The sequence below is a fragment of the Octodon degus genome, unplaced genomic scaffold, assembly GCF_000260255.1.
Source record: "Octodon degus isolate 3935 unplaced genomic scaffold, OctDeg1.0 scaffold00027, whole genome shotgun sequence".
NCBI classification, from domain to species: Eukaryota; Metazoa; Chordata; class Mammalia; order Rodentia; family Octodontidae; genus Octodon; species Octodon degus.
In genome coordinates, this window is record NW_004524603.1 from 16,392,929 (window position 1) to 16,407,540 (window position 14,612).

Consider the following 14,612-nt stretch of genomic DNA (forward strand, 5'->3'; position numbering starts at 1 on the left):
TCAGGAGCCGCAGAATCACTGCGGGGTGGGCAGCACACCAGAGTGCAGCAGCAGAAGGGCTAATCCCAGAGCGGACGCAGTGGCTCTGCACCGTCTGCAGAGGTGGGATATCTGTGGGTGAGAGTGCGTTCAGTCCCCGTGATCCCAGAGCCAGGACCTGCATTCAAGGACACACATAAGACCCTTCCTTCTTTTTTTTTTTTTAACTTTCTTTTATCTTTCACTTTCTTTCTTCCCTCCTTTCCTTTGACCCACAAAACTTTTTTCTTTTGCTCTTTTTTGAGACAGGGTCTCACTATGCAATTCAGGCTGGCCTTAAGCTCATTTTGTGGCCCAGGTTGGTCTCAAACTCGCAATGATCCTCCTGCCTCAGCCTCCCAAGTGCTGGGATTACAGGTGTGTGCCACCACGCCCAGCTTGCAAGGCCTTTTCTAGCCAGGGCCCTACACTGCAGAGGACCTTGGCCTCTCTGTAGCAAGGGCTGCACCGCAATCCTCCCAGAGGAGGCAAGCGTCAGGCCCAATCTTCATGGTGCTCCAAGGACAGCCGCACATGGTGGTTTCCTCTCTGCGTGACTCCTCCGTTTTATGCTGTTTCTCTCTGGGTTCCCAGTTTTTGTTGTATTCCTCATCTTCACTGCACAGGTTGCTGTCAGCTTCCTGACAGTCAAGGCTGGGCCACATCATGTGAAGGGGCATCAATTTCCAGGGGCCTACACTGGGGTGCAGCAGCCCTCCTGCCTATACAGGCAGGCTTGAGGAGCTCATGTGCACCTAGGGTGAAACTGATGTGCATCCCGGAAAGCCGGGGTGCAGCTGGCCACCAGCAAAGCCTGTGCTTCTCCTGACTCCTGAGAGCTCAGCGCTGGAAGGTACAACCCACCTCGCCAAGGCCCAGCCCATTTATTCTGTCCACTGAGTCTTCGCTTGTGTCTCCCCTAACGTTGTAGCAGGAGTTCATCGTTACAGAGACTCCAAAGAAACATTTGATGCCACAGGATCCATGCAAAGCAGTTATTATAAAGGGTATTGCTTTGTTGCGCAGGCTGGCCTCGGGCTATTGTGCCTAGGCTGGCCTCAAACTCCTGCCTCAGCCTCCAGAGTGCTGGGATGACAGATGTGCGCACAACTACACCAGCTTCATGGGGAGGTTTTGAGAACAAAGGGCTGTCCCGTCTAGGTATGGCTGCAGCCTAGGGCTGGGGACAGCTTTTCTTGGCGACCTGGGTCACAGGTGAAACAGCTCTGGGGATGTTGGGTGCCATGCCTGGGCTCCAGCCTGCATGAGGAATGCCCTAGCACAGGGGGAAAGATGGGGGAGGAGACCCTGCATGATGTCATCCAGTCTCCTGGTTTTGCCATCAAAGAGCCAGTGAGTCCAGAAACACAGGGTAGCAGGCTGGGATGCCCGGAGCCTGAGGTCTGGTCACCATTGCCTGCCTCACACCTCCTAGCCTCCACTAGTGGACTCTGTGCACAGCCACCTGCAGCAAAGCAACGCACCCATGATGCACCTTAACGTGTGGAAAACTCAACCCTCAAAAATCACAATGCCTGCCACGGTGACCTGGGGAGGTAATGAAGGTTAGGTGAGGTTGTGGGAGTGGGCCATGACAGCATTAATGCTCCCCACCAGTACAGGGGCTCCAGCAAAGCCTGTGTGCTGAGCTATGTCCAGCATTTTTATTTTATTTATGTTATGTTATGTTATGTTATGTTATGTTATGTTATGTTATGTTATGTTATGTTATTTTATTGGCAGCATCTTGCTAAATCACTAAGCTGCCCAGACTGTCTCAAACTTTAGTCCTCCCTCAGTCTCCCAGAGTGCTGGGATCACAGACATGCACCACCATGCTGCGTGGTACTTCTAGTTTTTGATTTTAAAGTGATCTTACTTTTTACTGATATGTGTAACATACACACAGAACAGTTACAAATCATATGGTTCTCTTCTTCTTCCTCTTTTTTTGCTTATTATGTAGAGCAAGCCAACCTTGAACTCACTATGCAGCCCAGGTTGGCCTCAAACTCATGGCAAAAGGGCTGGAGGTGTAGCACAGTACAAAACCCTGGGTTTGGGCCGAGGAGATAACTCAGTAGAATAAGCACTTGCCTGGGAAGTGCAAGGTCCTGAGTTCAATCCCCGGTACCGCAAAAAACTAAAAATAATAAAGTTGACACTGTGTTATTTACAACAAAACCAAACCCTAGGTTTAATCTCTAGTACTTAAAAGGAGATGATAGAGAAGGGTAAAATCAGGTGATCAGGTTAAAATAAGGTCATATGACTGGACTGTAATCAAACACGACTACTGTCCTTATACAAAAAGCTTTGAATATTTGCAGCAGGTCTTGCAGATGGATGGACCAGTCAGTTCTGCACAGTGGCCTTTTCTTCACAGATGAGACTGAAGTAACTCACAGAGTAGAGAGGGAGTTAAAGAGTGCAGACCTGGAGAAGATCTGAAGAGACACCTTGCCAAGGAAAACATAGGAGAGCCAGCAAACAAGAGCAAAAGTGGTGTGTTGATAAAACTACAGTACCCCCCTACAAGGGATTCTACTCGATGCAAGAAAGCAAAGAACTGCTGTGCTGACATGGCACACAGGCATCTCAAAAAAACACGTTCAGGGAGAAGGCAAGGGACACAGCGCATAGGGACAATTCCACTGACTCCAAGCCCAGTCGGGCTGGGTTTTCAGCTACAGATAGCTGATAGCATCTCGAGACAGATCTTGGGGGGACGCCGCATGTGGGAGCTCAGGAGCAGGAGCAGGTTCTGGTGCTAGCACCAGTCTCCTATGCCCACCCAGTCCCATCTGGAGCGCCCTGTCTGCAGGTCTCAATGCCTTGCTTTTAGCTAAATCCTACCATGTTGAGCATGAGCCAAGGCAGACACCCAGCCGCACCTGCAGCCCCAGAACCTCCAATGAACCTGGAGAACACAAAGGTGGCCTCAGCTCAAGAACATCTGCAGACCCCAGAGCCTCAAGGCTCTGACCATGTGTGGTCCCAGCACTCTCCTGCCTGGTCCTGGCTGGCCTACCCAAAAGCAAAAAAGTCTGTGTGCTTCGGCCTCTCCTAATTCCAAGGCAAAGACTACTTCTCTTTTTTCTAAAGAACCAGCAAAAAGAAAAGGAAAAGAAAAACACACAGAAAGGAGGCAACTTTCTATTACCTTACTAATGCTATAGAAATACCAAAAGCCAAAGCTGAATAAAATCATGTAAACTGCTTTTCTCCCTCTCCCTCCCTCCCTCTCTCTAAGATGCTTTTCAAAAACATTGAAGTCAGTCGTGCAGGCTGTAGCACACCAAGGCTCTCCCTCCACAGTGGGAAGACAACCTTGAGTTGCTGGGAGCAGCAGCTGGGGACCACCTGAAGGGACATGTTTCAACATTTTACAGCTGGTTTAACTCTAGCAGGGAAATATATTCAACATATGTCTTAAAACTGATGATTAGGTTCCTCAAGTTTAAAAAACCTATAAAAAGGCAGAGCATGGTGATGCACACCTATAATCCCAGCACTCAGGAGGCTGAGGCAGGAGGATCAGTGTGAGTTCAAGCCAACCTGCACTCTGCAGCAAGACCTGGTCTCAAAACAAAAGGGAGGGGGAGGGGGAGTAACATCCATGAGCCATTAGCTTAAAACTTTGAAAGAAGTACTTAAATGGTAAGACTCTGTCTAATGTATACTTAACCAATGGTGAAAGATACTAGTTTTTATTTAAAATTGACTCAAACCATAGTGGTACACACCTATAATCCCACAGCATTCTTCAAGGTTGAAACAGGCTAGTAAGACTTAGTGAGACTGTCTCAAAAAAGAACTGGAGATGTAGCTCAGTGTGAAGTTAGTGGGTTCAATCCTCCAAACTACCAAAAACACAAAACACATTCATAATAGAACGTTGAGGAACAAACAGAGCTGGGCACACAGTAGCACACACCTGTAATCCCAGTACTCTGGGAGGTTGAGGCATAAGACAAGTGCAAGCCCAGCCTGGGCAATTTAGCAAGACCCTGCCTCAAAAATATGAAGGTGGGCTGGTGAGATGGCTCAGTGGTCTAAAGCACCTACTTAAAACAAGCTTAGCAAAGCACAGGGACCGCGGTTCAATCCCCCAGCACTGCATGCCAGCCAGCCCCGCCCCCTGGTGGGCTGAGCTGGCCACACACACACACACACACACACACACAATTTTTTAAAAAAATATGAAGGCGTGCACGCACACATATGCACGTGTGGGTATGTGTTTATGTGTGTGTACATGTATGATGTTTAGTGCAAAGGCCCTGAGCTCAATCCTAGTACCACCATCACCAACAAAAACAACCAACCATGAAACACCTGTTTTTGTCTTGGCAAGGCAGCATGTATCTTTTTTTTTTTTTTTTTGGTGGAACCGGGGATTGAACTCAGACCCTTGCGCTTGCCAGGGAAGCACTTACTCCACTAAGCCATCTCCCCAACCCTGCAGCATGTATCTTTAATCTCTGCTACTAGAAAGCTGGGCAACTTCCCTGACACCCTGTCTCAGAATAAAAAAGGGTGGGATGTGGTCCAATGCTCCCTGGGTTCACTCCCACACAGTCTGCCCGCCAGACTTCCTGCTTTAGGCTCAGTTGTGGCTGCTGTTATGGCTCAGCAAAGCAGCTCTGGGTAACAACAAAATGAATGGAAGTCTGCTGAAAGGTAAAAACAGCGTATTTTTACCCTACAGGGCCAAAGTTTTTTGCAAAAGTGATAAAACTTACTTATATTTTCTACTATAGTCACCAGCTATCACGGAAGTACAAAATATTGAGTATGAGAAAGATGCCGTCTTAGGGTTCTTTTAAATCGGAGGAGCTGCCCCATATCATTTCAAATGTAGATTGTTTATCCCAAACTCTAAATATTAGGAGTGCCCAAGCAAAAGAGTTGTAAAAGGATTGCTTAGAGCCAAGAAGATAGCTCAGCAGACTAAGCACCTGCTTTGGCAAGTGCAGGGACCAGGGTCTGATCCCGGGTCCTTCATGCCTCGAGGGCACCAGCACCTGAGCCTGTGATCAAGTCCAGGTATGGTGGCTCACGTCTGTAATCCCAGTGCTGGGGAGGCTGAAAACAGGAGGATCACTATGAGTCTTGAGCTATGTAGTGCGACTCTGTACAAAATACATAACGGGGCGGGGATGGATTGCTTTTTAAAAACTTTCAGACAAGGTCTAAATTGTCCAGATTAGAACCAAACTTGCAGTCCGCTTGCCTCACCCCATGTCAGGGTAAAATGCCTGCTAAAAATGGCATCATCTGTGTGAAGGTCCAGGTGAAGCCATCTGCTCTGGTGCACAGCCCCAAGGCAGTGGTGCGCATGATGGCTGTCACTGCCTGTTTGGGGTAGGGCCAGCACTTCGCCAAAATCACAGCGGCAGCAACAGCTAGTCATATAGACACATGTTACCTTCAGTGAGTACTTGATTCTAACTGTGCAAACAATGAGAAAACACGACTTAGAAGGTAGTTAGAGGTATTCATTTTCTAACTCCAGATGTAAGCTACAGTGGGTCAGGTCCCAGATGTCCTTCCTTGCACCTACTACCGTAACTAAACCTTTTCATTACTCCACACTCCAAAGTACTATATCCAAAATGCCTGCAATGGGCTGAGGAGAGAGCTCAGTGGGATAAGTGCCTGCCCTGAGAGTGCAAGGTCCTGAGTTTGATCCCTGGTACTGAAAAAAAAAAAAAAAAAAAAAAGCTTACTTGCGAAATGAAAAAAAAAAAAAATTACAAGGGTAGAATCATGTACATTTGTAACAACCTTTAAGGTTTATGAATTAAAGCTGTCTGAAATGAAAAAAAAAAAAAAACAAAAAACAAAAATGCCTGCAAGGATTTGGAACAGCATAGACCACCAAGAACAAAAGACACAAAACAATTTCTCAGCAACCAAAAATAAGAGAAATGGGCTGCTGATGTAGAGCGTTCTCTCAGATGATGAAACCATAAAGTGAGCATGGTGCTAAATGGCATAGTCCTGGTAATGAGGCATCACTTGGTAAACTGGGGAGGAACACTCTTAGCAGGATATTGGCTTCTCTTACAGAGGCCTATATTCCTGTCACACGTTTTGTCAGATTCAAAGAAATGGCTCTACAGAGCCGATCTTAATTATACTCCCAGACACTAACTTTGTATTTTGTTCCTTAGAATTTATAGAACTTGACAGGGCCGGGGAGATGGCTCAGTGGAATAAGCATTTGCCTGGCAAGCGCAAGGGCCTGAGTTCAATCCCCGGTTCCACCAAAAAAAAAAAAAAAAAAAAAAATTTATAGAACTCGAAGTGATACCTGCCAACTACTGTTTACATCACTACAGCTCTTTAAAGTAGAAGCTGCTGGTTTCGTTATGTTGGTTACATACTATTTTTATTCAGGTTTATTTAATAAGAAAACAAACAAAAAAACCCCAACACTGCTGCAGGCCCATTCCTTCCCCACACAGGTTGTTACGGACAGCCTCAAGTAGGTGGAAAGCAGTTAGTGAGACCCAGAAGGAGCAACAGTTCATCAGGACTCTTTCCAAGTCTATTTACTTCCTTTGGTGCCTTGCTCAGTAAGGCACTGCTAGTAAGGTAACAGAATACAGGAAAAATCCACAACAAATAGTTCTAGTGACAATTTACTTGACAAGTTACAGTCTGATGGTGTTGATGATTGTTTCTTTCATTTTATTATTTTTTACAATAAGGATGTAGCTTTTATACTCCACACACAAAATAAAACAAGTGCTTAATACCAAAGAGTCCCTGCCCCCACCCCCCAGAACATCCTAAACATAGTAATGAGGAACAGAATAATCGAGACAAGTCTGATTTTAAAATCTCAATAGAAAAGCAAAAGTATGTATGTAATGCAACAGCTGTTCAATTTCCAATTCTAAATAGGCACCGCCACACAAAAATCCCCAGTATTTTCAATTTTTCCAGCACACATTCCAGTATAAATGCTCTGAACTGTAATGAGCTAATAATTAATAATGGGAATAGAACCTCAGGACATATGATATATTGCTTCCCTGACCCCCTTACAGTTGGAGAAGGCAGGTATTAGGGAATACAAAAGTCACAGGAAGAATTAAAAGGAAAAATTCTCAAAGCTGCTGCCATTTGGAGTAGAAAGGAAGACAGCATTTTACAAATGTTCAAAAAGACATGTAACAATTCATTCACTATCACTCCTACTTTAAGAATAAAGATCAGTGTCTTGTTATATAAAACTGTACTTTCAGAACCGAACTACAGGTTCACCAGAAACTATGGATGTAGTTTTAGACTTCATCAAGGAAAACAGGTTCAGTTCAGATCAAGTTAGATACTGTACGTCTAGCCTGGCTGAATCCTGAATCCGTGCTAGAACTGCTCACTGTTACCCTGAACAGCTGTAAACTAAACAATAGTATGTGACTCCATAGGAAGCTTAAGGATTGAAGGTATGTACACAGCCTATTAGATCTCTCCTGCTTCGCGCTCTTCAGAGCTCCTCCTGTCTTCTGATCTGCCATTTGCACTCTCATAGGACCGCTTCTTATCTTTTCGGTCTTGGTCACGAGGTGATCTGTCTCTTGAACTCCTGTCTCTGTCACGTGATGCTAAGTCTTGGTCTCTGAATCTTTCTTTTGAGGATCTGAAAAATATTAATTTGAGGAGCAAAATATGTTGGGAAACCCAAAATCCAAATGAAAGGATAGGATAAATATTAAGCTATTGATAGCTGAAGAAATATATTAGAATACATCCTAGACAGAGGAGTCAGTTTTCTGACAGAAAAGAGCACTACTGTAGTGGACAAAAGCACTAAAAAAGAAGGGTGGCAACAAATAGCTAAGGGTCAAATACAGTTAAGTGCCAAGTACAGATGCCTGGCAATACCTGGATTCCTAGCTACTCGGAGGCTGAATGAAGCAGGAGGATCACAAGTTTGAGGACAGCCTGGGCAACTTACTGAGACTTTATTTCACTAAAAAACTTAAAAAGCACTGGAGATGTAGCTCGTGGTACAGTGCTTGCCTAGCCTGCATTAGGCCCCAGGTTCAATCCCCAGTACAGCCCCAAAAAACTCTATACTAAAATAAGCTATTTTTAGTATCTTGGAGATAACTGTAAAGCTTCAACTCATAAAAAGGTATTTAATATAAAAATAATACATAGATAATAGCTTTAAAAAGTAAAAGACATTACTGGATTTTGAAAAAAATGTATGAGAAGTGATTCCAAATTGGATAGAAATCAATGACAGAATCAAGACGGCGGCAAATCTTTTGTGTTTGCTTTCTAGCCAGACAGTATCTAAGGTGCTGCAGGTCACTCTGCATCTGTGATAATATTTTTCTTCCTCTTCTGTTTACCAACCTTAAAGAATGTAAAACCATCCATAGCTTGCTGGCTATACAAAAGCAGGGTAACAGGCCTCATTTAGCCTGTAGGCAACAGTTTGCCGACACCTGATTTAATAAGACAAATACTCAACGATATGGCTTTAAATAACCACTTGTTAATTTTAAAATCTGCTTTACTCCTCCTGAGTTAACTCATTAAATCAGAATGGAAGACAGAAAAAGATAATTCCACACTAACAGGTTCTGATTAACTATAACTTAATACTGCCATCTCCATTCCTATATCCACCTTCAGTAACAAAGGTAACATAACAAGCTTAGATCATATTTAGTTAGAAGAAAACCCAAAGGACATTATGAAATTCAAATAAATATAGAATCTTCTATATTTTCAACATCTAAAATTAATAACAAATACTACATTTATTTGGTTCTTTACAGGTGATACAGAACTTTTACATAATTATCTCAACCCACATTTAGAATTAAGATCTGAGGCACTGCCAAGACCTGAATAACACTTTTTGACGCTAGAGTTTGAACCCAGGGCCTGGTGTAGGCTAAGCATGTGTTATATTGTGTAACTACACTAGCCCTGAATAACATTTTCAGGAAAATATAAGGCAGCAAAACAATAATAATATATTCACTTTTATATAGTTCAGGAGGATTAACAAAAAAGACAAAGATTACTATTAACTTTAAGCATTAAAATGATGTTAAAAAGAAAATCCCAATGCAAGTCTGATTCCAAGTCTACATTAGCTACACCTACTTAGCCTTTGTTTGAATGGAATATAAAGAAAAATCGTAGAAATAATACCTAAGAACATTTGACGCTGAGAAGTCCCAGTGATGAGAACTGAAAAATATTGTGAACATCAACTAAGGCTATATGAGCAATTACAACATCCCACACACAAGTAGTCTGGGTATACTTCTTGTCCACACTACCAATTACCTTAATAAAGGCAAACACTATCTTTTCGCAGGAGACAGGTGACATAATGACCTTACTTGGCCAGGGCCCCTGGACTCATGTTGACCATGTCTGACTCTATAAAGTTGCACTGTCCATGTCTGAACAGAGAAAGCAGCAGAAAGCTGCAAGTGATCCTCGCTGGTGTAGGGAACCTGGGCCAAGTAAAGGGCAGAGACAAGCTACTACACTAGAGACCAGTGCTTCCCACTACAGGCAGGAGAACAACAAAACAACAAAGACTTCTAATGGAATTTTTGCCTTTAAAAGTTAAATCCACATTGATAGCAAAACTTAATAGTCTATGTAGTAACAAGTAGGCTTTAATAAGCAATTACCGGCTAATTTTTGGTAAAAATAATGTTGCAAGAGTAATTTGAATTCAAAGATGAGAGGTACTATTGAGAAAAGCAAAACTTTTAATAGTTTTACAAAAATAGGCCTCTTTGTGAACATGCTGAAGTCTTAGATATAAGAGGTGTCACGTAGTAAGGTGGAAATTTTTCCTACACAACTTTACAATTTCAGGAAGCATGAGGGACTCAGATGACATGATCTCAGATAATGAGATTTCACTCCCATCCCTCCCATCTGCACCACCAATAAAGACATTTAAGAGTTCACAAACACCAGAAACAGTGACAGTTGGGCAGGTCAACACAAGAAATTGTCTACATCTTCATCACCTAGCTGCATGATTCTCAAAATTTAAGTACAAATTGCAATTTACAGAGAACTCTTAACAAATGCTGATTTCTAAACACTGTGCTGAGGGTGGCCTCCAAAATCCAGTTTCAAAAGTATGAGTCAGTGGCCTATAACTATACATACTACCTGTTTACATTACATCCACTTTATTCCAGTTTCACTGATGACCTGAAGCCATTTTCTGTTATTCTGGCATTTCCCTCACCTAGACCTGCAACACCCTATTGGATCCAGTTTAGCACTCTATAATCTTTTTGTCTGATGTCATTTCTGTGTTCTAATTTATACCGCAAGCTTCTCAGAGCAACCTGAATATGGGTGCTCAACTATGCTACATTTGTTTTACTAAGTCTAGTTCAGTAGGAAGCATAGTTTTCACTGATTAAAGTTAGAAGGAAAAATAAGAAATATATAAGAAATAAAATACCGAACAGGGCCCTAAAAACCACTCAGCTTTGTGAGTCAATTCAGGGAATGGGAAGTTGAGAGTCCAACAAATAGAAATAGCTTTTATAGATTCTATTAGGGACTCTATGTAGAATAATTCATAGAAAATGTAAAACTATTAAGTACTAGGCACTCAAAAAAGGTTTGTGTTATATGTAATCTAAAAACAGCTGTTGAGGAAAACAAAGCAATTGAATATGATTTACGGTGCACAGAAATTACCTGGTTTAAGGGCTATGATGTCACCTGAGAAGTGTTGGGAGATTAGTCTGTACAAACTGTGAGAACTAATCTCCTCTACCATTCTTTGTCTCCTCACTAGATATTCAGGTCTTTGAGTGTACCTTACCCAGTGTCTGCCTGCCTTACAAATTTTGAGTTTTTCTTTATACCAAGAAGTCTTATAGCTTCCTTAAAATTTTGAACCTGCCCTTCCAAGCTATACATACAATGAATTACATAGCACAGATTATAAACAAGAATATACTAGAACGTGTCTTCTCCGTGTACCAGCTCAAATAAGCTTGGAAAAAAAAGTCAAACAAAGCTAAACAACTCTTTAATGAAAGGACTTCTGAGAGCCCTAATGTGTTAATACATACTGAAAAACTTCAAGAGTTATTAGTACCTAAAATTATTTGCCTGTAAAATACTTTTCCCCCCAAGACATACCAAGCAGAGAAAAGCAGTAATAACCTCTGCAATATCAGTTCCAATTCCTCATTTGGGCTCCCTTGTAAATCTTTCGGAACTACCCATATAATCTGGAAAAAAATGTATACACCCACACACAAAAGTGTACATATCACCAGGTGCAAGTTCAAACCAATAATCTAAACTCTAACCCTAAGTAACATAAGCAAACAACAGGCTAAACATAAAGGCAGCTCCACATCCTCCGATCGGCACGTCAGTACCTCCTCTTGGACCGCTCTCTGCTCCTATCTCTAGAACTGTGTCTACTTCGCTGATGGCTGCGGCTGCGGCTACGGCTGCTGGAGCGGGACCGATGGCGATGGCGTTTCTCCCGAGACTTGGATCGTGTCCTCCTCTTGCGTTCTCGAGACATGGAGCGAGATCGGTGTCTGCGATGCTCTCTGGACCTTGATCTACAAAATAACAAGTTTTGACTTCGTTTTCTTTTTTTCTTTGGCGGAACCAGGGATTGAACTCAGACCCTTGCGCTTGCCAGGGAAGCGCTTATTCTACTGAGCCATCTCCCTGGCCCCTCCAGGTCAATTCTAAATATCTAAACTTCAAAACAAAAATAAAACCAATTCTGAGAGGTCCATAAGTATAAATTAACACCAGAAACATAGAAGAAAAATGTATATCACTATTATAGGCCAGGAATTGTATTACCTAAAAGTTTTATGAATTAATTTCATTAAACTTCTAAGATTTTTGGTATATTTTAGAAACTAAGTGTATCACTAATGGAGGTATAAGAAAATGCACTGCTTAGGATAAACTATTCTGTCTGAATTAGGCTGTGACTACAGAAATAAATGTGGAATACTCAGAAAATGCCAAATCATAAAATAATCAAAACAGAGGAAGATAGTCCTCTAGCACATAATTTGGGAGAGGGAAAAAACAGGAAAAAGCATTGCTAGCAACTACTAAGTAGTAGAGAAGGAAAAACACTATCCTAACCTTGACCAGGTAACAACTACACTTCTGTGGTTAATGTTTGGTGGCAAAGGTAAAGATGGAATGCAGAAAAGAGAAACATAAGAGAAAACAAGAGGGAGAAAAGGCATGTAATTTTGTTATATAGAGTCATTACAAAGGATTAAAGTGCCTGCTTAGGCAGAGTGCAGTGGCCGGGTTTCACTCCTGGCTTGCCATGCTGGCCTCGCCCCTGGGGCACACTGAGATAGCAAATGAGACTGGGCATGGTGGCACGTGCCTTTAATCCCAGCTCAGGAGGCTGTAAACAGGGGCCAGGGAGATGGCTCAGTAGAATAAGTGCGCAAGGATCTGAGTTCAATCCCTGGTTCCACAAAAAAAAAAAAAAAAAAAAAAAAAAAAAGGAGGCTGTAAACAGGCAGATCACTACGAGTCTGATCTAGTAGTGAGAGCCTGAACACCCTGTAGATCCTGCCCTAAAATACAAAATAAATAAAATAAAATAAAATGTTTTAAAAACAAGGGTTGGGGCTGGCCAAATAGCTCAGTGGATTAAAGTACCTGCTTAGGCAGGGTGCAGCAGCCGGGGTTTACTCCCTGGAATGCCGCCCCCTGGGGCACACTGAGTCTGGGATTGAGACTGGGCATGGTGACATGCACCTGTAATCCCAGCTCTTGGAAGGCTGAACATAGGTGGAGCACTAGTAGGATCTACATAGTGAGACCCTGCAGACCCTGTACTAAAAAAAAAAAAAGGGGGGGTATAAAAAAAAGGGTTGGGGATATAACTTAATGACAGAACACTTGCTTGGCATAAGAGGCATGGGGTGGGACTAAACATTTAAACTTTTTTTTTTTAATTTTGACTTAGATCTTATAGGAAATTTTTAAAAATATTTATTTATTTTTAAATTAATTTCATTTTTTAAAAAATTTGTGTGTGTGTGTGTGCGTGGCCAGCTCAGCCCACCAGGGGGCGGGGCTGGCTGGCATGTGGTGCTGGGGGATTGAACCGCGGTCCCTGTGCTTTGCTAAGCTTGTTCTAAATAGGTGCTTTAGACCACTGAGCCATCTCACCAGCCCTATTTTTTTTTTTTTTTATTTATTTTGTGTGTGGCCAGCTCAGCCCACCAGGGGGCGGGGCTGGCTGGCATGTGGTGCTGGGGATTGAACTGCAGTCCCTGTGTTTTGCTTAGCTTAGCTTGTTCTAAGTAGGCGCTTTAGACCATTGAGCCATCTCACCAGCGCCAACATTTAAACTTTTTAAAAGTCAATTATAGTAAGACCCGCTTGCCATTACTAATTCTCAAAATATACTCCCCTTTGTTTCAAACATAATTATTCTTGCCACATTCTGATACAGTTTTGGAAGTTTTCTTTAGTGTCTTTAGTTGTACTGTCATGATTTCATCCATGTCCCAAATCAATTCTAAGAAATATAATTATCTTTCACTGTCTTCTTTTTTGTACTGGACAATGAACTCAGGACCTTGTGTCTGCCAAGCAGGTGATGGCTGTGCCACAGAGCTATATCTGTAGGTCACAGTCACTTTGAAGAAGGGTCATGAGTCACACAGTGCCAGATTTGGTTAATAAAGTAGATGAAGACATACCATAATGTCTTTATGAACCTGCCTTTCAGTCTGATGGCACTAAGCAGCAGTATCCACTGTATTCTTTAAATCACACATTGTAAAGACACTCAGGAAAGACTTCCAGAACTTTCAGACTTCCAGAAAAGTGACAAGAATACTGGGATAAGTATGTTCAAAGCAAGTAGTATTGTGAGGTCAATTAATGGCCATGTGTCTTTTCCTATAACACTTTTTAAAAAAACTTTAAGCATTCTTTTAATCACATGTTGTAGACAAGGCCACAGGTTTCATCCTTAGCATGGCAAAAAATAAAAAATGAGAGAAAAGGAAAAGGAAAAAAAAAAAACGATAAAAATATCCTAAATTGTATGACAGAACTTTAAATTTACTGAAATCACTTATCAAATGGGTCAATGATATATACTATATAAATTATACCTCAATATGACGGTTAAAAATTTTACATCATTAAGCATGTAAGACTAATGTTTTCTCCTAATTCATAAGTTGAAAAGCATATTAAAGTATATATGTTGACACAATAAACATTTTCAAGTGATTATTTTCCTATAAAGTTTAAAGATATTCAGTTCATTTAACATTAAAGGTGAAGAACAGCATGTTATAGACCTAGTAACAATCATAGCTGAATGGAATATCTGCAAAAAGGAGAAGAAAGAATATAAGTCATTCATTACATGTTTTATCAAATGATCTTTTCTTTAAATAGTCATGCTGAGATAGCTATTCTGAATCTTTCTTCCAATGGATAACTTTAACTTTATGCACTTTTTAAAAATTCTAGACAGGGCTGGTGAGATGGCTCAGTGGTCTAAAGCACCTACTTAGAACAAGCTAAGCTAAGCA

The 14,612-nt window shown here is 41.8% G+C and overlaps 1 protein-coding gene across 1 annotated transcript in view; it reads right to left on the reverse strand.

The window, feature by feature from the left end:
- Nucleotides 1-6,414: 6,414 nt before the first annotated feature.
- The window catches only part of LOC101563611 (putative RNA-binding protein Luc7-like 2), a 93,809-nt gene continuing 85,611 nt past the window's right edge, over nucleotides 6,415-14,612 (reverse strand). Inside the window, 2 exon segments of the mRNA XM_004649005.2 lie at nucleotides 6,415-7,672; nucleotides 11,436-11,627. Coding sequence (XP_004649062.1) covers nucleotides 7,495-7,672; nucleotides 11,436-11,627 — 370 coding nt within the window. The 3' untranslated portion in view covers nucleotides 6,415-7,494.